At 53.4% G+C, this 24,287-nt stretch overlaps 1 protein-coding gene across 4 annotated transcripts in view; it reads right to left on the reverse strand.

The window, feature by feature from the left end:
- OTOF (otoferlin) overlaps positions 1–24,287 on the reverse strand; it is a 93,951-nt gene that overhangs the window by 54,346 nt on the left and 15,318 nt on the right. For all 4 annotated transcript variants that reach the window (XM_075086390.1, XM_075086389.1, XM_075086388.1 and 1 more), the window contains exons 2-3: positions 17,857–17,956; positions 12,654–12,865 (exon numbers count right to left, since the gene is read on the reverse strand). In XM_075086390.1, the coding sequence (XP_074942491.1) occupies positions 12,654–12,865; positions 17,857–17,937 (293 nt within the window). In that variant the 5' untranslated portion in view covers positions 17,938–17,956. The remainder of the gene's footprint in view (positions 1–12,653; positions 12,866–17,856; positions 17,957–24,287) is intronic.

Raw genomic sequence — 24,287 nt, forward strand, 5'->3', positions numbered from 1 at the left:
ATGCTACTGTACAGCTCTTCCTCCCTTGCAGGCATCAGCTCCAGCTTCAAGCACTCACATGTGCTGTCCTGCACTTGCAGAGACGCACTGCTGTGATGCTGGCGCATGAACCATTGGCTTCACCCAGGTCTGGAACACATACCCTGCTCTCCTGGCTTAAGACTTGAGAATTAATTTGAAATAAGAAAGATTTGGAGCTTAAACCAGGTTGACCCGTATCCCAAATCCTGGGGGTATTTATGTCTGGGCAGTCACATATTCATGGGATGTGGGGTGACTGGGATGGGCTGGGATGAGAGCAACCCCCGCCCCACCCTGCCAAAAAGCCAAGATCCCACCAGTCATGGCACTTTGGTACCTTGCTACTGACTTGTATCCATCGTTAAACTTAATCCTGAGTGAGGCACCGAAAAGAAAGAGAGAAAAAAAAAAAATAATAGCAGTGTCAGGCTTCTCGAAGCAGCCCACGAGCAGCAAGGGAAACGTGGACCTGGTGAGTGCTCCCTCCTTCCAAGGAGTGAGCTCCTACACTGGAACAGTTCAGGGTCGGTCTAGATCACAGGTGCTTCCAGGAAATACCTCAAGCTCCTACAGGCTCTGCCTTGGGACTCACGGCAGCACCCAGTCTATCGCTTTGAACCTTTTCCTAGGCCTTTTCCTGCTTTTCAGGGTCCTCAGGATGCATTTTTTCCCCCCCAGCAATTTAATGGTACATTGGAAGGGTTGCAAAAAGGATGGGGGAAACTTGACAGGGGCTGAGAGCCTTTGGGAGATCACTTTTCTTTGCTCAGGGTGAAAAGGACCTTTGCCTGGTCATGCTGATGGAGGCATTGGTCCGGTGTGTGACATCCCGAAGATGTGTGTCCAAATGCCACACTTGAGATAGAAATTTTGGACCCTCCTTATCTACTTGGACATGGAGGTTATGAACTGTCCGCACCGGTCTTCCAGAACCACCAAGGATGGAGTCACACCCATCCAAAGGCTGAGCGAGATCCGATGTGGGTAACCATCCCTTGGGAGATTCCTCTTTCCTGTGACTATGGGGGCAGCCTAGGAAGATTGGGATCATAGCAAGAGGCTTTCTGAGCTTCCTAGGGCCATGCAGGATGGTGCTAGGATGCGCCTCACAGCACTATCTGATTTCTACCTGTCTAAGACACAGCAGCTCTGGAAAGCCACCGTGAGCAGCAATAGTGCCAAGCAAATGTGTTTGCACCATTGACCAGCACAGGCTGACCAGCAAAGTGCCCAGGCCTGACAGAAGCAGGGCGTCCTGCCTCTCCCAGACTCCTGTCAAGGGTATTTTCATCCCTGAGTTCAACTCCAGTGCTTGGCAATGACCCCAACTTTGGGGCAAGTGACCCATGGGGCTAATTAGTGGCAGGCAGAGAGCTGAACCCAATCAGACTTGTCTTGGACCCACTGGGCAGGCACAAGAAAACACACGATCAATAATTCACCGTGACCAGATTGCTTTCATCTGCAGAGCTCTGTCCTGCCCATGAATATTTCAAGGTCAACAGCTATCGGGTGATGCTTCCTGGGGTCTCAGTTTCATGGTGGTCAGGAGCTGTGACATGCACAGACCCATCGCACCCGAATTTTGGCAGCCGAGCGGGCTGAACCACCTCTGGAAGTGCCCATCTCACTTTACTGGCCACAGAGGGAATCTGAGGATATATTGGTAAATAAATGGACCAAGGCTCTGGACATAAAACTGCTCGTGTCTGTAGAGGTAAAGTCCCTTCTCTTGACAAACTGCATCCACCAGGGTGGTGGGGGTGGTCCCCGGTCTATCATATCATAGTCCCTGTGCTATCATAAACCATCCCAGACAAATACTGAGCCAGAGCCGTGCCAGGGACCATGCTAACGTCCTCGCAGACGGGAAGGTGCTGCCCCCGAGCCCTGGCTTGCTTCATCGTACGGATGCTGCTCAGGGTGAGTGGGCTCCTGGCCTGTGACCCCCGGTGAAAGGCATAAATCTAGACTTGACAGATCTGGACCTCCAAGTTTTGACATTGAAGCCTGGATTTAAGGAAGTGGTCTCTGGAGAGCAAGGCTTTGAACGTAGATTTCAGGGTCACCGCCTGAGCAGGGCTGGTGTGGGTATTTACCTAGTGTGCTGCTCTTCTTCTGTATCATCTCCAAGGCTAGGGCATTTACAGAGAGAGGAAAAAAATCTACTGTGATACAAAGATAAAGGGCTCTTCTGTTGCATCAGCATTTTAGAAAACATGGTGATTTGCTCCAGTACAGGAAGAACTTCAGAACATAACAACACAGCAAACCACTTCATGCATGCCTGGAAACCCACAGCCGCCCTGCACTGGGACGATCCTCCCCCCGCCACCCACACCACTCCCAGCTGCGCCTGCAGGGTCCGTGCACGACCCAGACTGGTTTTTCTGGGGCTATTTGACTGGGTGAGCTTCACGCTAGGGTGGATGTGATCTGGTCCCCGCCGCCCTGGCCTCCTTCCTACCTCTTCCCTTCTGCTTGGGGTGAGTTTGCTCAAAGAGAAAAGCTGTTTAGGCTGGAAAAAACTACCTTGGGTTGGTGCTGTACCCTGTGTCAGGCTGCCTGGAAGGAGGTAACATGAATTACCACCTGCTTTTCCCTTGCAAAGTCCTGCCCTCACCCCATCCTGGCTGATTGCAGTGCTGAGTATGAGCAGCGGGCATCAAGCTAGGGTTTAGCACACCAGCTCCCTCCCCAGCAGAAACACGAGGCCAATATAGTACAAATAATAATCACAGCTTGCAAACTCAGGCCCCATCCTGCAAACACCTGCACGGCACCCTCAAAGGGATACAGCACCAGTCTAAGGGGCCTGAGAATGAAGCTCTGATGGTTTTAGCAGCGCTGGTCCAAGGCATTTCTGTTCCCAGTTCTGCTGGAGCTGCCCCCCTGCTCCAGAGCAGACCCTGCAGGTGCTGGGAAATGGGGCAGAGCTCCTGCACATCGTGATTTGTGCCTCGTTAATCCCCCTTCCCTTGCCCTTTCCCTCCCTGCTCCTCTCTGCCTGCCCCTGAGCCCAGATCCAGCTGTCGGCACCCTGGTGCTGCTGCCCTGATGCAAACTGTCCATCTCCTGTGCAAGACAGAGAGGCCAGGGGTTCCTCAGGCTGGAGGCAGGACGCCCCGAGGCATGCTCAGGTCTGCGATGCTCCCAGCGCAGCTGCAGGGAAGGGGATGGGGGGGATGAGGATGAGGAAGGCCAGGAGAGGGTCTGGTGGGAGCCCTTCCCAGCCACACTGATGCCTGGTTTTGAAATGCAGATTTGGCAACACCGAAACGTTCTCTTCTTTTTATTCTTGTGGTGCAATTTTGTCTTGGGTCTGGGACCCGTATCTGTTGGAAAAGGAAGGACCTTCCAAAGGAGCCAGGACATTGCTGTACATAGGAACAAAAAAATTTAAAAAAAAATGAGTCCTTTTCTTTGATTCAAAAGGACGGTTCACATCAAAGTGCCCTTTCATTCTTTCCAAAAGCCTGAATGTGAAACATCTTTTCTTTCTTTTTTTTTTTTTTCCCCTCATTTGATTCATGGTAAACCCCAGCACAGGTTTGCTACAGCCCGAGCCAGGCTCAGCTTTGCACAATGCCTCAGACGCTTCTTGTGCAAAATCCTCCCTGCACCAGGGGAGATCACTGAAAATGAATCAGTGGTAAGGTGTCACTAACACTTCCAGAGCTGCTGCAATCTGTCTGGGATCGATCTCTGGGCAGCCTGGGGTGGGGGCTAAGTCCTCCCCCTCCCAGGGACGGGACAGAGTGTACCAATGTTTCCTGCACCTTCCGCTTCCTGCTGCAAGCTTGCATGGGTGCATCCAGCCCCTTTACCCCTGAAATTTAGACAGCTCAACTGCTGCAATCTCCCTCTCTCTAGCTTTTTCTTCACATGCTCGCTAATCCATGACTCCCACAGGCAGGAGCTCCAGCCTGCCAGGGGGCACCTCTCCCCTCCCAGCCACGACCGACGAGGGGGTGGCCCTGCCCGGGCATCCTGGAGCAGATGGTCAAGGTCCAGCTCTTGTCTCCTGCCCTAGAGCCCCTGGCCCCAGCCAGGCCAAAGGTGGGATGGAATGGGATGGGAAAGGAATAGGAATAGGAATAGGAATAGGAATAGAAATAGAAATAGAAATAGAAATAGAAATAGAAATAGAAATAGAAATAGAGGAGAGAAGAGGAGAGGAGAGGAGAGGAGAGGAGAGGAGAGGAGAGGAGAGAAGAGAAGAGAAGAGAAGAGAAGAGAAGAGAAGAGAAGAGAAGAGAAGAGAAGAGAAGAGAAGAGAAGAGAAGAGAAGAGAAGAGAAGAGAAGAGAAGAGAGGAGAGACTATTTCAGCTGGAAGGGACCTACAAAGATCACGTAGTCCAACTGCCTGATGAATTCAAGGGTGATTAAGTTAAAGTATGTTATTAAGGGCATTGTCCAAATGCCTCTTAAACACTGAAGGGCTTGGGGCATCGACTCCAGGAAGCCCGTTCCAGTGTTTGACCACCCTCCTGGTAAAAAAACGCTGCCTAATGCCAAGCCTGAACCTCCCCGATGCAGCTTTGAACCGTTCCCAGGTGTCCTGTTCCTGGGTCCCAGGGAGAAAAGCTCAGCACCTCCTCGCCACGTCCCCTCCTCAGGAAGCTGCAAAGAGCGACGAGGTCTAGATGAGCCCATCAGCACACCTCCTCTGCTGGCGGGGAAATGCAGAGCACCAGGAGTCCTTGCTCCTGGCTGCCAAAACAACTAGGCCTGCCAAAATAACTAGAGCTGTCACAATAACTAGAGCTATCAGAACAAGCTGGAGCTGGCCATGCTGTGCCTGGGGAGGATGCTCCAGACATGGTGCCCACAGGGACCCATCTGCTCCCCCCACCCCTCCTTTGGTCCAGGAGCGCAGGAGCTCTCTCCGGAGCCCGTATGAAGAAGCGTTGCAAAGAGATCTCGATTAGCACCCTGGCTGGACCGAGCTAGTTAAGAGTCTTGCTAATTTTGGTAACCACAGATCTAGGATTCAAGTGTAATTGAAATAAGGGAATAATGGTCTGTCTTTAATAAATACATGGGATTACAGTTCCAGTTAGTGGAATAATAAAAGCAGTCCTTGCAATGCCTTAATTTGTGAACTTGGACTGTCTGCAGGCACTTCTGAGATGGGAATTGTCTCACTAATCTTGAGCCATTTAAATTTTAGGGGTGGAGAGTAAACCTCTCGCCTAGGATCCCCCACTTTCACTGGAGAAGCAGAAGCAGGGCGGATGGGGGATCCTCCACCAGCCTCAAGCTTGGGCCTGGGGGCAGGCGAGCAGCCTGTGGAGCTGCCCCACTGTTCATTTAACGCTGAGGGAGCCTGGGAAGGTAGCTTAGGAAAGACATCGCCTATTTGGACGGCAAAAATTAAAAGCTGTTCCAGAGGGTGGAAAAAACCCCAGAGGTGAAGCTGGACGATGCCGATGCCAACCGGTTCACAGTCTTGGCAAGGTTAAATGCCAATAATGATGCTGTCGCTGCACGAAAGCACCGTGCGTGCAGCCAGAGGACGAGCCCAGGCTCCCAAGGGATCTGTCAGCAGGGGAGGGTCGAGCCATAAGGACGCATGGCTGAGGGCTGTGTTTTAAAAATGTTTGCAGCGAGGCAGCAGCCTCCAGCAAACTGCTTCCCACGGGTCTATTGACTGCAGCCTTATTTCTCAGTGTGCTCTTTGTCTCTGCCTGCATCATTAGAGGGGAACTGGAGAGGTGCTCCAGGGTTTTGAGTACTTTTCCTTGTGATGGAGGAAAAAAATAGCAAATAGAGCTTTGCACCTGCACTTCCTTGCCAGAAATCCTGCTGGGACTTCATGGGGAGCAAATGGCCATCCCTTAAGGGTTTGTGCCTACTGCTGAGGGCAGGGTGGCCCCTGCATGACACGCCCTGGGGCAAGGCTTTCAGGTCTTGCTTTGCTAAGGTAGATGAAGCACAGACTGGTGGAAAGAAGGCAAATCTGACATCCCTTGCTCACTGCTCAGTGCCATAACGTCCCAAACATCACCACCAGCCTTCCCTGGAGTGCTGGTTACCTCCTTGGGCAGCCCGTGGACATAAGGACCTCTCCACCTCTAAGCCACCGGAGGGAGGTGACCCTGGCGAGTAACCTGGCCAAAGCTCCACGTCTGCCTGCAGGAGGGTCTGGGCTTCTGTGCAAGGCTGCAAAGTCTGAGCCCAGGCAAGAAGTTCAGTAAGCTTCAGGCTGTGGGTCAACAGCAAAGGTGGTGCAAGGTTTGGAGCCGGTTTGGAGCCAGCTTGGAGGTCGGTGTGTGGCCCCACTGTGAACTGGAAGTGACCCAGCTTTGAAAAACAAATGAATAAAAGCCCAGAGTGGTTATTTATTTACTGCTTGACTTTTTTTTTTCCCAGGTGGATCCGTGCCCTGACGTGGCCGTTGGCTGGGCCAGGCAGAGGCGGTGGCAGCAGAGGGGTGGAGGGAGGGATGAGGGATGCTGGCAGCAGGGGGACCTCGCTCGGCCTCTCTGCTCCGCAGCGTCCAGCCGCAGCAACGCTCAGGGGGCCGCTCGTCAACGCCTGCCCAGCGGGGCCGAGGGATTTGGGCGTCTCTTTGAAACAGCAAATCGTGACTGCAGTCACAGTTTTTTTCTGCCTTTTACTGTCTAGAGCCCAACCATCACCTGTGCTTCCATATGGACCATTTATTTACCCCGTACGAGCTTGTGCCTCCCCTCTCTCATCCCCTCGCCAGAGATTTGGTCCAGAAAACAAGAAAATTCACTCTGTTCAAACGTCTTCTATGAACTGAAGTTGTTGCTCTGGGCATGGAGGAGTTACAAGAGCAAATATGGTATTTCCTGCAAGGTGTGTGTCTTCTGACAGCACAGGGACTGAGCCTGGCTGCAGGTCTCGCCGGTATAATCCCCGCTGCCGGCACAGGTTCGCACCGCGCGTCTCGCCAGCACCGCTGGCACCTCTATTAGGCTGCAAGCGAATGGCTGAGAAGTGCTTGGCAAGCCCAGCGCTATTTATACATTCCTTGTTGCTGCTGCTGCTTTTCCCATCTCAAGGTCTGTTTGTTTCCCCCCTTCTGCATCCCCTCAGGAAAGGGATTCAGCTGAATAACAAAATAATATCCCTAACGAGCCAGGGGAGGAGGTAAACAGCTTTGTGATGGAGGCAACGCTGAGAGAAAGCCTGTGGAAATCCAGGGAAATCTTTCCACTGCCTTCATTTGGATTCAAAGGGGACACAGAGGATGGAAACAGACACACAGAATGACAGGCAAAGGGGCTGCCAAGAAGATTTCAAGTCCGACTACTTCCCCAAGGGAGATCAGCTCCCCACAAACCCTTCCTCAGGTGTGCATCCAGCTTGTATGTACGCATCTCCAGGGACGGGAGCTGAACTCCCTCCCAGTCACACCTGGGGTTTCTCTCCCCTTATCCCTACGACGCATCTCACTGCCGACCCACAGAAATTTGATTTTTGGATATCTTGTGCCAAAATGATGAGCAGCTCATCCCAAACCGGACCCAACCCTCGAAGGTAAGGCGGGAGCTGGACTCGGCTTTGAACTTGTCTTCCCTGGTTTGGCCAGGTCCAAAGGTCGGTGTGGCACGGCAGGGCTGCCCGACCCAGCCCCTCGCCGAGCGGTGGTACCCACGGGAAGCTGAAGGCATTGCACAGCAGTGCCCTGTCCAACACACAGGGTGATGGCTCCCACATCTCGGCTTGGCCCAAGTGGGATTTGAGCTTTTTGGGGGACTCCCAGGCATCCAGAAGCCTTGTCAGAGCACTTTGACTGTCCCTCCATATGATATCCCAGATGCATCTACAGCCTGGAGCACATGCGGGAACAAACGTGCTTCTGGAGCATCCTGCTCGCTGGGCACGGGCCCAGCCCCACACCTCTACGCTATGAAATGAAAAGTTCAAGGGCATGCTCCCTGCCTTTGAAGCCAAACTGCCTGGCACACGTCGCACCTGTGTTAATGCTTTCCATCCAAAGGGTTTGGAGGGGCAGTCCCTAATCTGGGGGCTGGCCCATGGCTGTTGTACCTCCTGACCCTGCCTGGGGATTGTTTAGGTCAGTTCTAGGTAGCCAAAATCTTCTTAGAGACTGTCCTAATAATTTATTAATGATATGGGCACTTCAGGTCCTTGACCTGGCCAACATCTTCATGCCAGCGAAGCTCGAGGCATTAGGCAACAGGCTGCATGGGGAGCTGCCGTGAGAAATGAGCTCCCCAGAAGAGCCATGTGTAGGAAGAACCACCCTCATGTGCTCTCTGCCATGACTGGACCCACCGAGTTGAGGATTTCCGCCCCCCCCAGAATGCTCCTTCCTTTGGCTGAGCTGCTCTCAGAGGCATTGGGTCGGTCCCTGGGTTTTACCTGAACTTCTCTTTTTCGCAGCTCCTCCCCAAACTCTTTCTTTTCTTTGGGGAGCAGCTGGTGGCACCGCACTGCAAGAAAAGCCACTGCAAACAGGAGTCAGATCTTCATGCACACCACAAGAGCTCCTCCCCATGCACTGGACATGGCCGATGTCTGGTTCTGGAGACAGCTGTGCCTGATGGGTGGTGGGACCTGGAGGGGGAAGGGGACCACAAAGGCAGGGCAGTACCCCAGTTCAGCCTCACCCTCAGGCCCTTTCTCTATCCTGAATCCCAGCACCCCTCCTGAGCATCCTTTCCAAGGATGCTTTCCCAGCTGCTCCATCGCTTCTGCCAACCAGCTCTCTTGCAGCCAAGACATGGGAACCCAAGCCTAACGCTTGTGGGAGATCCACGGGGACAAGGCAGGAGCAACACAGCACTGCAAACCCCACTGCCACCAGCACGAGTGGGTGCTGACTGGCTCCCTACCTCGTGTTGAGGGATCCCTGGCTAAGGGTGTCCCCCTCTCCCAAAAGTTCATCTTCACTGTGGTAATACATCTCGTCCTCTTCCATCCTGCGAGGGTGGTGACACGGAAAACATCAGCCCTTGGTACTCGTAACAATAGTGGTGGTGGCATTAATGACCCTTGGGGTTGGCAGAGGCGAGCGCTGGCAGCAAGACACAGCCAGGCCTGACAGCCCCTGTGCTCAAAATGACCTGCTGTGGGACAGGTCTCCAGCCCAGGGGACGTGTGGAAGCTCCCTGGGACAAAAGCAGCAGGTGAAACCAGTTTTAGTGCAATCGTCCACGTGAGAATTTAAGCTTGGGACAGTGGGACTGGCATGCCTTGCTCTTTTGGCATGTCTGCTGATCACAGAATGCCCTGAGCTGGGAGGGACCCACAAGGACCATCGAGCCCAGCTCCCGTCCCTGCACAGGACACCCCAAATTCACACCGTGTCTCTGAGGGCCATGTCCAAGTGCTGCTTGAATATCGCCAGGCTGGTGCCGTGATGCCTCCCTAGGGAGCCTGTGCCAGGGCTCCACCACCCTCTGGGGGAAGGACCTTCTCCTAATGCCCAGCCTCACCCTCCCCTGGCACATCTCCCTGCCATTCCCTCGGGGCCTGGCGTTGGTCACCAGAGAGCAGAGACCAGCCCTGCCCCTCCTCCTGCCCTCGGGAGGGAGCTGCAGAGCGCCATGAGGCTGCCCTCGGCCTCCTCTGCTCCAGGCTAAGGGATGATTCTTCCTCTCCTCCTTTAAAACAGTTTGTCTATGAGCCTGCTTGCAGCGTGGGACTGCACAGCCTGCTCCTGTAGCCAGGGCTCTGAGGCAGTGGGAAGGGGCTACAGCGGTTCTCTTGGCAGCGCTGGGGCTGATGGGCCACCCGCTGCACTCGGCCTCGCTCGGCAGAAGCCTGATGTATAAAGGGATTTTTTTTTCTAAAGCTTCATGGATCTGAAGGAGAAGCTGAGGCCAAATATTAAGGGATTTTCACCAAACTGTGACCACCAGGAACCACTCTCCCACCTGCTTAGAGGTGCCAACCTGTGGGGGAAACTCAGTGCAAGGATCAGTGCCACAGCACCATTTGCAGATGCCACAGTGGTATTTAACCTCCGCACGGCTCTGCTGCCTGTTTATAAACTCTTGCATTTACTTCAGCTCTCCAACAGGAAGGATTTTTCACCAACTATGTATAAACTAGCCTCAAAAAGACCTTCTGCTCAGCACCGTCTTCATGCAGCCAGCACAGCTCAGCAGCCTTCAGCCACGGTGCATCTCTGTGCACCCGAGCAGGGCTGCTCAGCAAACCACACACCTCCTGGGTGCAATCCAGGTGGGATCTGGGAGACTAAATGCGGCTGTCCTCAACCTCCAGCTGAGCTGGTCACCTTAGACTTACTTTACAGTCCCTAATGCAGAGCCTCAATTCATCCGACCGCCTGCTGCAGGCGACGCATCAGCCTTGCGGTGTTAATTCTCTCTCCGGTGAGAGCGAAACCATGTTCACATCATGCTGCCCGCATCTCCAAAGCCCACGTGGTGCAGGCAGGATGCTGACCGCCCAGCATACGGGGCTGACAGACAGACTGACACCCCCTCTGCAAGCCAGGCTGCGCCCGGTGCGATGCCCTGCCGCCCGCCTTTTAAATCCCACAGCGTCTTCCCTGTTCAGCAACATCACGGTCCACTGAGCTGGGAAACGAATCCGCACTTCCAGTCTGCTTGAAAATTCACAGGTTTCAGCCCAATTCACACAGTTAATTAGCTGCCTAGGAGTGGTGCGAGTGACTGGAGATATCTCCCTCCCGTCTTGCACCATGGGGAAAAGAAATTTTGCCCTTATATGGCCACAACAAAGTGCTAAACCCAGACAGAAAGCCAACGCTACCGAAGCACACAGCTGCATTTAGCCAGCGTGGGGGATGTACGGCTGCAGCAGCACCCGAGATGTAAATGCTGGTAAGAAAAGCAGCCGATCCCTAGGGATATGTTTGGAGTCACACCACCAGGCTGGGCTCCCGTGTGGATCTGGAGACGCAAGGGCTGTCCTTTGATGCACCAGCACTCTGCAGTCCTCGGACGAGGACTGTGCTCGTCCCAGGAGAGCGGTGGGTGACCTAAAGACTCAGCTCTGCCTGGGCTGCCTGCACTCTCTGCCTGTCCCACTTCTAGACTCTCTTTCCTCTACCAGTTTATCTCTTTCCATATGACTTTTAGCAAGTCCAGACTTTGATGGCTCCACTCTTCCAACTGAAAGAGGTCAATAGTTTCAAAAGCTACGGGAGTGGAGACCAACAGACAAAGTCACCTTGGTGGACAACACAATTGAGTGTAAAGCTGCCTGAAAATCTGGCTTAGCAGCCCATGAACCCAATATTAATTTATATCACAAGTGGTTTCATGCTTGCAAAACTCTCCTGTTGCCTGAGAGCTGGGTAAGGATTAGCGCAGGGTTCAAAGTGCCTCTGATGGAGTAGGTTGAATCCAGCCCAGCATCACTGGGGACTCAGGGTCCATCCATGCCTTGGCCTCGTGGCCACGTATGAGGCAGTAAAGGGGCTGTTCCTCCCAGCAAGGGCTGAGCCCTGAGCATCACAAGCCACAGCTCATGGCAGAACTGGTCCCAGCTTGTACCTCACCCCAATGGACAGCCAACTGCAGCGCCCCCAGTCCTGAGCCCTCCCCACCCATCCCAGTCACCAGGCTGGTTTTGCAGCTGGTTACAGCAGCTTTGTGCCAAGAAGTGGAAGGATACAGTCCCTGGGCTTGTTTTCATCCAACTTCAGGTCCCATGAGCTTAGAAAGACAAAAGGGTGGTGCTAAGGACCCTTAAATGAATAGAAAGGTGGTAGCAGCATCCCTTAGAAGCACTGGCGGTGTCCCCACGTGCCACCACAGGGTGAAGGCCCCTCGGATAATCCAAACAGGGCTCACCTGCCCAGGCGCTGCCTTTGATACGGGGTTCATTTAAGCCGGGTGAGGTGCTGAGGTCCCAACAGACTGCCGTGGAGGGACCTTGGTCAAGGTTTTTGTGAAGCTGTCTGAGGGTTAATGCTGCAAGGGAGGTGCCAGGGCGCGTTCCCGCTGCCTGCCCACGCCCCAGCATCCTTGCTTTTTCCTCCAGCCTCCTCTGTGCCAACCGCCTTGCCATGGGATGTGCACACTCATGATGTCCCCCAGCACACGACATGAGTCAGAGGCACTGTCACTGTCACCTTCCACCCCAGAAGCATCCACACTGGTGTGCTTTTGTGGCCAGCATGCCCTCCTTCCCCTGCCCCTGGTTGCAGCTGCACTCGCCCCTCGGCACACCTCCACCTCCTGCCCTGAAGGCAGCTCAGTCCTGGGGGCACCGTGAGCTCCATCGAGATGCGAGACCCCACATGTCTGCACATGTGGCTCTAGACACCATGGATGGGCTCTAATCTTGTCCAGTATGAAGCCTGACCAACAGCCAGACCCTTCATCTTCTCTGAATCTCTACTTAATTACGTTTGCTCTCCAGCATCTGCCATGTGCTGCAAACCCCAGCGCTTGCTGGAAGACTCAGCTCTGTGCTGGGCGGGCATGGTGGAGCACCAGGGACCTGCTGGCATCGGTGGGTGGACACTTACAGCCCATCCTCACCTTGAGCTGTGATAATGGGTCTTCTGATGGCCAGGAGATGTGATGCACCTTAGAGGAGCACTTGGGGCAATGCTGCCCTTTCGTGACAAGCCAAGCCCGCCCCTTCCCTGCTGCCATCGCACATCTCCAAGTGCTGAGCACCACGTTACCTTCTGAAGCTCCTCTCTGAGGACTGCTGGTTGGATTTGCCCGGAGAGAGGTCGGAGCCCTGCCGGTGGCTGGAAAGGAGGCTGTCTGTCTCTAAGGGGTACCTGCCATCCCCCTCTGAGTGGATGCTGGGGGTCTCGAGGAACTCCTTGTCATTCCACGCGCCCACTGTCCCGTCCAGAGCCTGGTACCTGATCTCTATGGAGATGCTGGTCTGCAACACACAAGGAAGACATAATCAGCACCCAAGGGCAGCACAGGGAGGAAAGGTCCTGCAAAATCTGAGAGGTGGGAGGAGCTGTTGCATCAGCTGGCTTGATCTCTGAGCCTTGCTGACCCCGAAGTCTCTTCTTAGTGCATGAGACATGTGGAGAGCAGGTCTTTGGCTTCAGAAGGTGGTCCGACCCAGCTCCAGCGTGGTGCTGCAGCCTCCCTCCTGCTCAGGGACCTGATTCACCTTGGAGTCGCTGGTGCATCCCAGACCAACTACATCAGGTACAAGAGATGCCAAAAGCCCTGAACGGCAGACAAACCCTTCGAGAAGCTGAAGGCGCCGTGAACAGAGGAAGCCGTGTCATGTTGGTGGGTTTTTCGCTGTGGTGCATCAACTTGGTAAGAATTTGTGCCCTGCTCTTAAGTGCTGAGCTGCCAAGCTCCACGGATGTAAGGATCCTTGCTCCTGCCTGGCCCATCCCGTCCTCAGGCAGGGTTTGGCAAGGGAGGAGCATCCCTGGGGAGGGCTGGGTAGATCCCAGTTTGGGGAGAGGGTTTCCCAGCCTGGCCATGGCCAGCCCAGCTGGAGCTCAGGGACGGGAAGGGACCTGGCACTGGGTCTGTCCAAGCTCGATGTAAAGCTTCTTCTGGATGAACCAAGATAGAGTAAGGTCCTCTACCTCTTCTACTTGGTCATCGCCCACTTACCCACCTCAGACTGCACCAGGCTGCTGCAGCGAATTCAGGGATGGCAATCCCAAACATTTTTTCCTGAAAAGTCTTCCTCTGGATTTAAAACCCAATCAAATACGTGAAAGTTCATCTTGCTGTAAAGAACTGCCGGCACTACCTTTGCCCTGGTGTCCGAAGTCTTTCTAAAACCACAGCTTTGGAGAAAGAAGCCAGAAAAATATCTCTGCTAAAAACATATCTATTTTGAAAGGCAAACAGCTGCTACAAAAACAAAAGCAGACCCCATTCTCCACCTCCATTCAGCTTCCACGGAGAAATTATAAGTTTTATTCAATGCAAAGGCAACTGATTTTAGGCAGAACAAAATAAAAATTCTAATAAACAGTGAGTGGGAAAATTTATTACAAAATCGTCCTTTCTTCATCTATATGTTTAAGAGGAGGCACAGCCTCCTGACTGCCTCCAATCACAGCTTGTCAAAGGGGTGATGAAAGGCTGGAAAATACAAGATATGGCCTGGAAGGATTCTGTCATAGCTAAGGGGTGACTCAAACCCAGCTGGAAATGGAGCTTTGTGGAAGGGTTGGACTGATTTTATTCTTCGTGTGGCAAAATACAAATTTGAGTCAATCAGGATGATTTGCCACACTGCGCTGACCTCACCAAGCTGTTTCAGATTGTTTAGAACCAGCAAAGGCAGAGGAGAGACAAAGACTCACGTTGAAACGTTAATTTTTCACATTTTCAAACCACCTCAACGCTGTCATGGTACATTTTGATTTTGAAATCTCATTTTTAAACTATATTTAAAGGTTTAAAAACCCTTTAAAAGGAATGAAAAATTATGGGTGTAATAAACGCATTTTGGTTTGAGCTGAATAAAATCATCACTTATTTGAAGGGAAATTGGTAGGTGTAAGCTAGAACCAAGAGACATTCACACTGGAAACAAAACTCAGTTTAACAGTAAAGAAAATTAATGAGCGGAATGATTCACTGAAGGGCTGGGATTGCTCTGTCACTGGACATTTTAAAATCTGTTTTATTTGGGTTTTTTTGTTTGGTTGGTTGGTTTTTTTGGTTGGTTTTATTTTTTTTTTCCACCACTTGAGATAATAACAAATTCTGAGGCGTCCCAGAGCCTCTCATGTAGGAGGCCAGATGACACGATTGCAATATCCCTCCTGGCTTTACAATTCCTGGCTCTTTTAATCTCTGCTAAGGCAAGTCAATAACGTTATTAGGGCTGGCTGGAAGCTGCCGGTGATGTTTTGCACAGAAAAAGGAAAACAATTTTCAACCCTTCCTTTGTGTTTGATTACAGAAAGATGAAGTTATGCCTGGAAACTGCTTTCCAAGTAACGGCGGCAGCGAAGATGCGCCTCTGCCTTCATCCAGAGCTGGGGGCTGCTGCTCCCCGCCGGCCCTGCTTCACAGCGACGTGTGGCCACCCCAGGGCGGGCTGGGAGGTGGGATGCTTGCGCTGGGCTGGGACCTCGGGGAGCACAGCCTGCAGGGGGGATCCCTGGCGCCAGCGCAGCCTCTCGCCAGGGCGGAGCGGTGCCGCATCGCAGCACCCCGCGCGCCCGCGCAGCGCCTGTGCAGCCCTTCTGCGCACAGGGCAACGCCAGGAGTTGCTCGGGTGCCTTTGCAGAGGAAACGCGCCTCTAAAATCACAGGTTTTAAGGAGCTGGGAGAGGCGAGGCTTGCCGCCAGGAGACACGCGGAGATTGCTTTCTTCCCTAATTCTGGAGGTGATTTCTGCAACCCTCGCACGTGATTTGTCTTCAGGTTTGCTCAATGCACAGAATATGTTGCTTCCAGCAAAACCTTTTTCTTTGCATCTCGAAGGACGAGGGGTGCAGACGGCCGGTTATCCCGTCGCAGCTGATGGGCAGCGGCTTTCCATACGTGCCCACCTCTGCCTCCTCACCATGTCTGATCGCTTTTCAGTCCCTCTCTCCTCCTGCAACAGCCCTCACTGGCTGTGGTCCACTCCTGCACCTACTAAAAAAGAAACCAGCATCTTTCGAGTCCGGGAGAAAGTGGGTCACCTCTCCAGGAGGGCTGCCTGCCTGCCAGAGGAGGTGATAAGCACAGATTATTCTGCACATCCAGCATTATATTTCCACTAACATCTTTCCATGCAAAGTGTCCCAGGCTTTGCTCTCCGGATTCCTTCTTCTCGAGGCTCCCTCAGTCCAAATTTATCCTCTTGCTGGAGCAAAGACTGGGAGCGGGCAATTTGGAGGGAGAGTTTATGAAGCTGAGTTGTCTCTGTGCCCTTGAAGTTGCAGTGGATACTGCATGGGAAAAGGGATCCGAAATCCTGCTGAAAGCCCAAAATGCAAACACACACCCTCACCTCCGAGCTCCAGTTTGAACAGGGGGAACCTGGGGCTAAGACGATGCCCCAGAAATGCAGGAGAAATCGAGGGATGTGGTATTTCTGCTCACCACAAGCTCAAGAAACACAGGGTTTGTGCATGTGTGTGCGTACAGCTTGTGGTGTGCAGGAGATGGGGGATTTATTGTCTTAGACAAGAGAGACCTGTACTCCGGTAAAATCTGCCTTGCTCAGGCTGCCCTGATTTTGTAGCAATAGGCAGCAGCCAGTATTTACACTTTCCAGAGCACTCGGTGGATACCAGCTAAAACAACTCCAGCAGAGCTGCCAGGACACAGAGGAGACGCAGGCGTGGGGTCCCCAGAGGGGAGGTGACGAGCACGGGTTATCCAGCACACCAGGCACAGGCTGGGGAAGGTCCTTTCTCCTCCAGGTGCCTCCAGTTAGAAGCACATGGCTTAGAAAGGGGCAAAGGGGAGCAGACTCTTTGCTTTGCCCTGTTGGGCAGCCACCCCAACTCCTGGCCAGGCTGCAAGGCGCCAGGCACTGCAGGTCGCTCCTCAGTCCTACATTAGCTCACTCTAAAAATTCCATCATTTTCGATATTAAGAAGTTGCATGTATTTAATCTTCATCCCTTGATTTTCCTCTCTCCCTGCTGTGACACTGAAGGATCTTAAAAATATGGGATTTTCTTCTTTTGGAGGGTCCCACGGACTTCAGTCGGGTGATGTCTCAGTCTGATAAACCAAGAGAACAGCAGGAGCTGTTTTCTCCAACCCTGAAATTATTTTTGCACCCTGGGTCTGCAGCCCTTCCATTTTTAATCCCTCCTCAGGACTGTATCCCTTGTGCTTTCATCGGCGTCATTCCCTCCAGCCCCACGGGAGATGTCACCTCCTGTCTCCTCCTAATGAAACCGCTCACCTTTTCATTGCTAATTACTTGTTAGCACAGAGGGTTACATGCAATTGCACTTTTCCTTTATGCTGAGTGTGGGAAGCAGCTTATAAAGGAATAAGAAAAGAGAAGGGGGGCGGTGGGGAAGCTGAGTTTTTATTTTTTAATTAAAACACCAGGGTTTTGATACCCAAGAAGATCAGAAGTAGCTGTATTTCCAAGTGCGTTATAAAACTCAGCCCCTGTGGGAAACGGCTGCCATGAAACGTGTTAAGCAGATGGAAACGCACTGGGTTACACAGCAGCTGCTCTGCAGGCAGGGAGCGCGTTCCTTGGCATCGGGGGCTCTGGGTGGGGGGTGAAGACCCAGGCTGGGTGGGGGTTCTTGCCCTTATTTTCCCCAGAGGGGTGTAAAGAGCAGGACTTCAGGTGCGCTGCTGCACAAGGCATTCCTCGTGCGCTACAGGGGTCGGATAAAAGCAGCGCCGAGGTCAGAGACAAATACTGTGAATGTCGAGCATTTCAAACACCCAGTGCTGCTGACAGGGATTAAAGCGGTGTCAGCTATCCCAGCTAAAACCATGACAAGCTGATACTCCGATGGCCAAGGCAGCGCGGGATTGCCCGGGTGCAGGAGGAGAGCGCTGGGAGCAGAGCTCAGCGTGGCACCGTGTGCTCAGCGTCTCTGCGGGGATCTGAGGACCGTGCTCTGAGCTGCCACGGGTGCCCAGCACCGGGACGTGTTCAGGCTGTTTCTGACCTGTCCACGAGCAATTGCACCCTGTCTGTGTGCAGGTTAAACCCGATCCCCTCCTGCTTTGCCCCCAGCCTAAACATCTGACGCGTGCAGAATAGCCAGGCTTTGCTGTGCGCCCCCAGGACAGTCCCGGCTGCCTTGGTCCTTCAGATGAAGAATACTGAGATGAAGTAAGGTTGATTCGGGGGCTCAGGTGCATAACACAGGCTTCTCTGTTCCCACAGAGGCAGTGGAAATACGGACAGACAGACCAACGACTGAAGGGCAGCAGTGGCGGCTTATTCCGCGTGACCTACCTGAATGGCTGAGTTATTGTCGTCTATGAGCGTGTCTGTCACCTCTACCTGCCCTTCCTCCACCACCTCTTGCAGGACCATCCGGAAAGTGCCAACGAGCCTATGGAGCGAAGAAAAGAGAAGTCGGGCGAGCTGTGCTGACCATCCACCACCATTCATTTTTAATGGGAAAAGGTTTTCCTGGCCAAGTCGCCAGAGGTTGTGTGGCTGTTTTTGCTTCCCGTTTGCCTTAGGAGGAGGTAGATGTGAGATGCGGGATCAGAGCATGGCCAAGGACTCCGGCAGCTGCAGCCAGTGACCCCAGCTCGGTGGAGACGGTGGGCAAAGGAGAAGCCAAGAGAGAAGCCGTTTCAGGGTAACACTGTTGGGGTGAGAAGAGGAGGAGGCGTCAGGAGGAGGACTGATGGGAACCATCAGTCTTGTGTAACTAAGGGAACCCAAACTGTCCTTTTCCATCCTGAATGGCTGCAGTTACGTCTGCACTAGAGAACTGAACAAAGCAAGGACGAAGGCACTGTCCCTCACCCCTCTGCTCCAGGACGTTGTCAGCACAGGCCATGGGGAGGTCCCCGGTCAACATGCCTGACCCCAATTCACCCGCCCAGGAGGGGTTATCCTTGGCAGGGTGTCCCTGGAGCCGTTTGGATGTGGCTGGCTGTGCGTGGGATGAGTCGAACAGCCCAGCCGGGTTGGAGAACAGGGCTCACGCTGGTTAGTTTACTTGGATGGACATAGTCTGGAGGCACTGCGTGTGAGTCTGAATGCTGCCCAGAGGAGACGACTGACTCCCTTCTGCTAATGGAGGTCTAATCATAACCAATGCCTGAAGGCTCGTGTCCTTGTCCCAGCCCACTCCCAGCCTGCCAGGTGTCTTCAAGCAACGTAGCAGGGACCCAGGGAAGTTAGGCTGTCTGCATCCTGGGGGCTTTCAATACCCAGCTGGAAAAAGCCAGGAAACACCTAGTGTGAGGTCAAGTAGACCAAGCTTTGAGCACAAGGCTGGAATAGACATCTCCTGAAATGCCTTCCAGTCTGAATTATCCTGTCGTCCTTTGATACGATCTTACCATCCTTGATCCTACTATTGCTGTGGTCTGTAGTGTGTGGGGCAAGCTGCATGCCAAAGTTCAGCCCCTGTGTATTTGTCACACTTCATGGAGTTGGTGACAGGCTCACCTGAGCCAGGACCACATGTCCCAGAGCCAAAAGGGCCCGTGGCTGAAGGGAGACATTTACAGCAGGTATGGAGCAATGGTTTAACACATTATTTCCTCCTTCCCAGGTTGTTCCCACTCTTGTGCTAGATGCAGAGCACTCCTGTCTTCCCTTCAGTGGAAAACCAGTTGGTTTCCCACCACTACTGGTGCACTGAGCAGCCTGCCTGACCCTGCATAGGAACAGACGAGGGGGGCTCACATCTCTCCCATCCGACCGGGACATGCTGACTCCCACCATGGGCTGAGATGAATGCTGAGGCGAGGGTGTACAACACCTTCCAACCACCATGGCCGTTTCTCCCATGGGCATCTAAAAACCACCTAAACTCCCCCAAGATGAGCGGGATGAAGGCATCTAATTGCTCTTAGTGGTTCTTGCCAGGGCTCGCTGCAGGCTGCTGCTCTCGCAGCCAGGGAGTGCAGCACAGTGTGTACTAAAAGCATCCACTTTTGTTAAATTACAGGTCCAAACAGGCACCGCAGAGAGCGGAGCAGCCTGGCACCCTCTAATAAAAGTCATTACTTATTTGTCAGCTCATGGCTTGTCAAAGAGCTGTGGCTTTATGTTCTTCATGTTCTGCTGTTGTACCAGAGGGACCTTCCCAGCCTGAGAAGAGCCAGCTATGAATGAACAAGTGACTCCTGACACGGAAAAAGCCTTGAAACAGTCAATGTGGAGCTGCCTGACACCATCTGCCTTGCATGTCATCTCCAGGGCCGCAATCCCAGATGACAGCGAAGATATTACCCTGCACACCAGGAATATATCTGCAGTCCTCTGCTGGCTGGGGCCAGCGAGAAAGCTGCTGCTGATTGAACTACTTCCTTGCAAACCTTAAGGCATTGCTTGCTGTGACGCTGATTTATTGAGACGTGATTTCAGAGAGGCAGACGAGAACTCCCTGCGCTGTGCGGTGGGAGGCTGAGGGCTCCTCTCCTGCCCCTGTGTAACCCAAGCACCCGATGCTGCGCCTGCATCGGCAGCCTCGAGACCCAGGGTAAAAGCAGGGTTAGCAGATTTGCCCCAGGTCAGCCTGTGGCAGAGTCTTTCCCAGCTCTCGAGCCATCCCCTTATGCTTTGAAGCACTCTCTGAAGTGCAGCACGACACTGGATGGAAGAGCGGGGTCTGCTCAGCCCTGCTCATCCCCCTGGGGTCTTCACTGGCTTTGGGGCTTGACTTGCCTGGGTCCTGCCTCGCCAACCCTCTTTTTTTCTTTCCCTGCCCGAACGCCCTTTCTTTGCACGGGTCCCTGCGTCCCCTTGTGCGCACACCTGCGTGCGTGGGGATCAGACGCTACTGCTGTGGGAATTTCTCTGAAGAAATCAAACTGTGCTGTGCAGTTATCCCACTGTACACATTTATAACGATAAACCACCTGAAGAAAACTGAAACATGACCTTACTGGTGCTCATCTAGCTCTGGCTGGCTTGCAGCAGCAGGGAGGTCCTGCTTTCCAGCAAACCTCTGACGGGTCCTGCTGTCATTTTGCTCCAGGAGCGAAGGAGAGCCGTGGCCGACCTGCCCCGGTGTGCTGTGCAGGATGAGGCTCTTCCCTCCCCTCCTCAGCTCGAGCGTGCTGAGCAGGGGTGGGTCCCAGCACTGAGCTCCTTCAACTCTATCTCCGAGGTACCATGTAGGGCACGGAACATGAACACCTTTGCTTTGTGTGCTTCGTATTGCTTCATGCACAGTGAATAACAACACATCCTTGCCTCCCGTGGAGACCTGCTTTTTCTCTGAGATGGGTTTCTTGAGGGAAAAGGCTGCTGCTTCAGCCTGGATTTCAGGGTTTGTGAAATAATGTTATTTGCTGTTTGCAGAAGCAGCAGCTCTCTTGCTTTTCCCTGAGAGAAATCTGCGCTTTATTTCTCAGGATTTGAGCACAGACTCTGTTGCAGGGCTCTGGAGGGCTGCCCTCTGCTCATGGCTGGATTCGATTTTGGCAGGTCACTTTGGAGGGATGCTCTTGTGGCTTAAGCTCTAAAATCAAGTTATTGTAGTGCAGTTGCTGACAAGTTACATGAAGGTTGCCAGGCTCAGCTGGTAACGCACTGCGCGGTTTTTGCTTTTCCATATGTTTGTAGGTGTCAGTATTATTTAACCTGTTTGCTGATGGCACGTCATAAAAATGCAGCCCCTTGGAAATGCCACACAGCCCTACGGTGTGGTGGGTGGCTTCTCTGCTCTTCTTAGACCGAGGTAGACCCAGGTACCTTTGCCTCACAGGTACATATTGCCCCAGGGTGGCCTGATGGAGGAGCAGAAAGCTTCGTGCACTGACACAGGGATGACAGATGCGTCTGTAAGTGGGAACACCTCTCAGCCATGGGAAAAGCCCTTCCTACCGTGATGGGACGTGCAAAGTGAGCTGGAACCAGCCTGATCTCCAGAGAATTTACCCTGGGCTCAGGCTCCCTCCCAGCAGCCCTGGTTTAATGAGTTATCCTCAGGGGAGAGCCGTGGTTTCAAGACAAGGTGTGCCCCTTTAACGAAGGTCACGGTACGATGTCTATGGGGCAGAGGAAGAGCTAGGCTTTTGCTTGTCTTTGCAGTGAGCTATGAGTATGTGGAGAGTCTGCCAAGCTCAGCCGTTTTATGGTAGCTTGCTTAGCTGCCATAAACTGAGCACGTGTCTGGCACCAGAAGTGTGTTCGCCAGGTTCAGACGGATAACGGAGTTTTCCTGATCAGTTCAGTGCTCTAGAAAACCTGACTTACACAAAACTGCAATCCACCTTCTACTTCAGTACCCTCAGGCTGATGGAGGATGGACAACAGTCAGGCTGCAGCACAGCAGCTTTGGGCATTTCTGGCTTCTATTTAAGCTGCAGAAGCTTCTCTGAAATGGTTTCAAGCTGCCTTGCCTTATTTTGCAATTGCAGGGGGTAGGAATGTGCCCGTACCCACTTCTCACTCCCTGAACACCTCTTGGCTTCCTGCCTGAAATCTCCTGCAGCCCAGTGCCCATAGCTGCTGCTTTAGCGACGAATCAGCGCAGGGCTGAAATATTTCCCGAGGGATCTCGCAGCCCAGCTCAGAGCTTTTTTTTCGAGGGCCAGTACGTCTGAATCGCAGACCCGTTGTGTGGAAGGGACCTCCTGCACTGAGCAAGACCATCACCCACTCTACATCTAGAGTTTGGCCATGGCTTCATCTATCCAAGCCTCAAAAACCTCCATGGATGGAGATCCCCTGCCTCTTTACTGACTTTTAAGGCTGCACCACCCTCCTGGGGAAGAATATTTTCCTGATATCCAACCTGAACCTCCCAATCCACAGTCTGTGCCTGTTGCTCCTTGGTTTTCATCTGTCACTACTGTTATCTCTGTAACTCCCCTTCAAGTAGTTGCAGGCTGCTGTCAGGTGGTCCCTTGGTGTCCTCTCCACCAGACCAACCAAGCCCTGCTCCCTCCACCTATCCCTGCAGGTTGCATGCTTCTGGCACTGCTCAGCTGAGGGTTCATTTATGGTGGTGGTGGTAGTTTCAGCTGACGGCTGGCGGTATTGACCCCACCAAGGACGCAACTGAAGTCTTTTATGAGTCATGACAAGGCTTTGCAACGAGTTGTTTGTGAACAGAGGAGGACTTGTGGGTGATGTGATGGTTGGAGGCCGTCTTGGGCATAGAAATCACAAAATGATAGAGTTTCTGATTCTTGGAGAAGGAAGGGGGTCAGCAGATCTGCTACCTTGGACTGCCAGAGGGCAGACTTTGGCCTGTTTAGGAGACTGGCTGACAGCCCTGAAGGGCAAAGGAGTCCAGGAAGCTTGGATATTCTTCAAGAAGGAAGTTGTAAAGGTGCAGGAGGAGCAGGCTGTCCTCATGTGCCGAAAGATGAGCTGGTGGGGAAGAAGATTGGCCTGGATGAGCAAAGAACTTTGGCTGGAACTCAGGGAAAAAAGGAGAGTTTATGACCTTTGGAAGAAGGAGCAGGCAAGCCAGGATGCCCTCAAGGATTTTGTGAGGTTATGCAGGGAAAAGAATTAGAAGGGCCAAAGCCCAGCTAGAACTTAATCTGGATACTGCCATAAAAGACAATTAAAAAATGTCTCTATAAATACATTAGCAACGAAAGGAGGGCTAAGGAGAATTTCCATCCTTTATTGGGTGCTGGGGGAAAAAAGTGACCGAGTCTGAGGAAAAGGCTGAGGAACTTAATGCCTTCTTTGCTTCAATCTTTAACGGTAAGACCAGTTGCGGCCTTACTAGGAGGGGTATGAGAGTTGCTCAGGGCGTTATGGCATGGCTGCAGCCACACACCCCAGCGGTGGTTCTCTCTGGGAGCATCTGGGTCTGGCTCTGTCAAAGCAAGTACCAAGAAGAGTGGAAAAACCCCCTCCAGGAGACAACAGGGTGCAAACATCGTCAAGAGGCATTTTGTGCTTGCTCAGGAGCATGGCTGTGGGATGGGGGTATATTCGCTGACGATCCCAAGCTGGGAGGGGCAGCTGATACACCAGAGGCTGTGCTGGCACCCAGCGAGCCCTGGCCAGGCTGGAGAGCTGGGCCCAGGGGAGCCTCAGGGAATTCAGCAAGAGCAAGTGCAGGGTCCTGCCCCTGGGGAGGAACAGCCCCCCGCACCAGCACAGGCTGGGGGGGACCTGCTGGAGAGCGGCTCTGCTGAGAGGCCCTGGGGGTGCTGGGGGGCAGCGGGGTGACCCTGAGCCAGCACTGGGCCCTTGGGGCCAAGGGGGCCAGCGGTGTCCTGGGGGGCATGGAAAGGCATGTGGCCAGCAGGGCGAGGGAGGTTCTCCTCCCCCTCTGCTCTGCCCCAGTGAGGCCACACCTGCGGGGCTGCGGCCAGTTCTGGGCCCCCCAGTGCAAGAAGGGCAGGGAACTGCTGGAGCAAGGCCAGGGGAGAGCTGCCAAGGGGATCAGGGGCTGGAGCATCTCCCTCATGAGGAAAGGCTGAGAGACCTGGGCCTGCTCAGCCTGGAGAAGAGAAGGCTGAGGGGGGATCTCATCAATACCTATAAATATCTGAAGGGTGGGTGTCAGGAGGATGGGGCCGGGCTCTTTTCAGTGGTGCCCAACACCAGGCCAAGGGGCCACGGGCACAAGCTGGAACACGGGAAGCTCCCCCTGAACATGAGGACAAACCCCTTCCCTGTGCGGGTGCCAGAGCAGGGGCACAGGCTGCCCCGAGAGGCTGTGGGGTCCCTTCCCTGGAGACATTCACCCCCCGCCTGGGCGCGGCCCTGTGCCCCTGCTC

Source organism: Phalacrocorax aristotelis, chromosome 3 (genome assembly GCF_949628215.1).
Source record: "Phalacrocorax aristotelis chromosome 3, bGulAri2.1, whole genome shotgun sequence".
NCBI classification, from domain to species: Eukaryota; Metazoa; Chordata; class Aves; order Suliformes; family Phalacrocoracidae; genus Phalacrocorax; species Phalacrocorax aristotelis.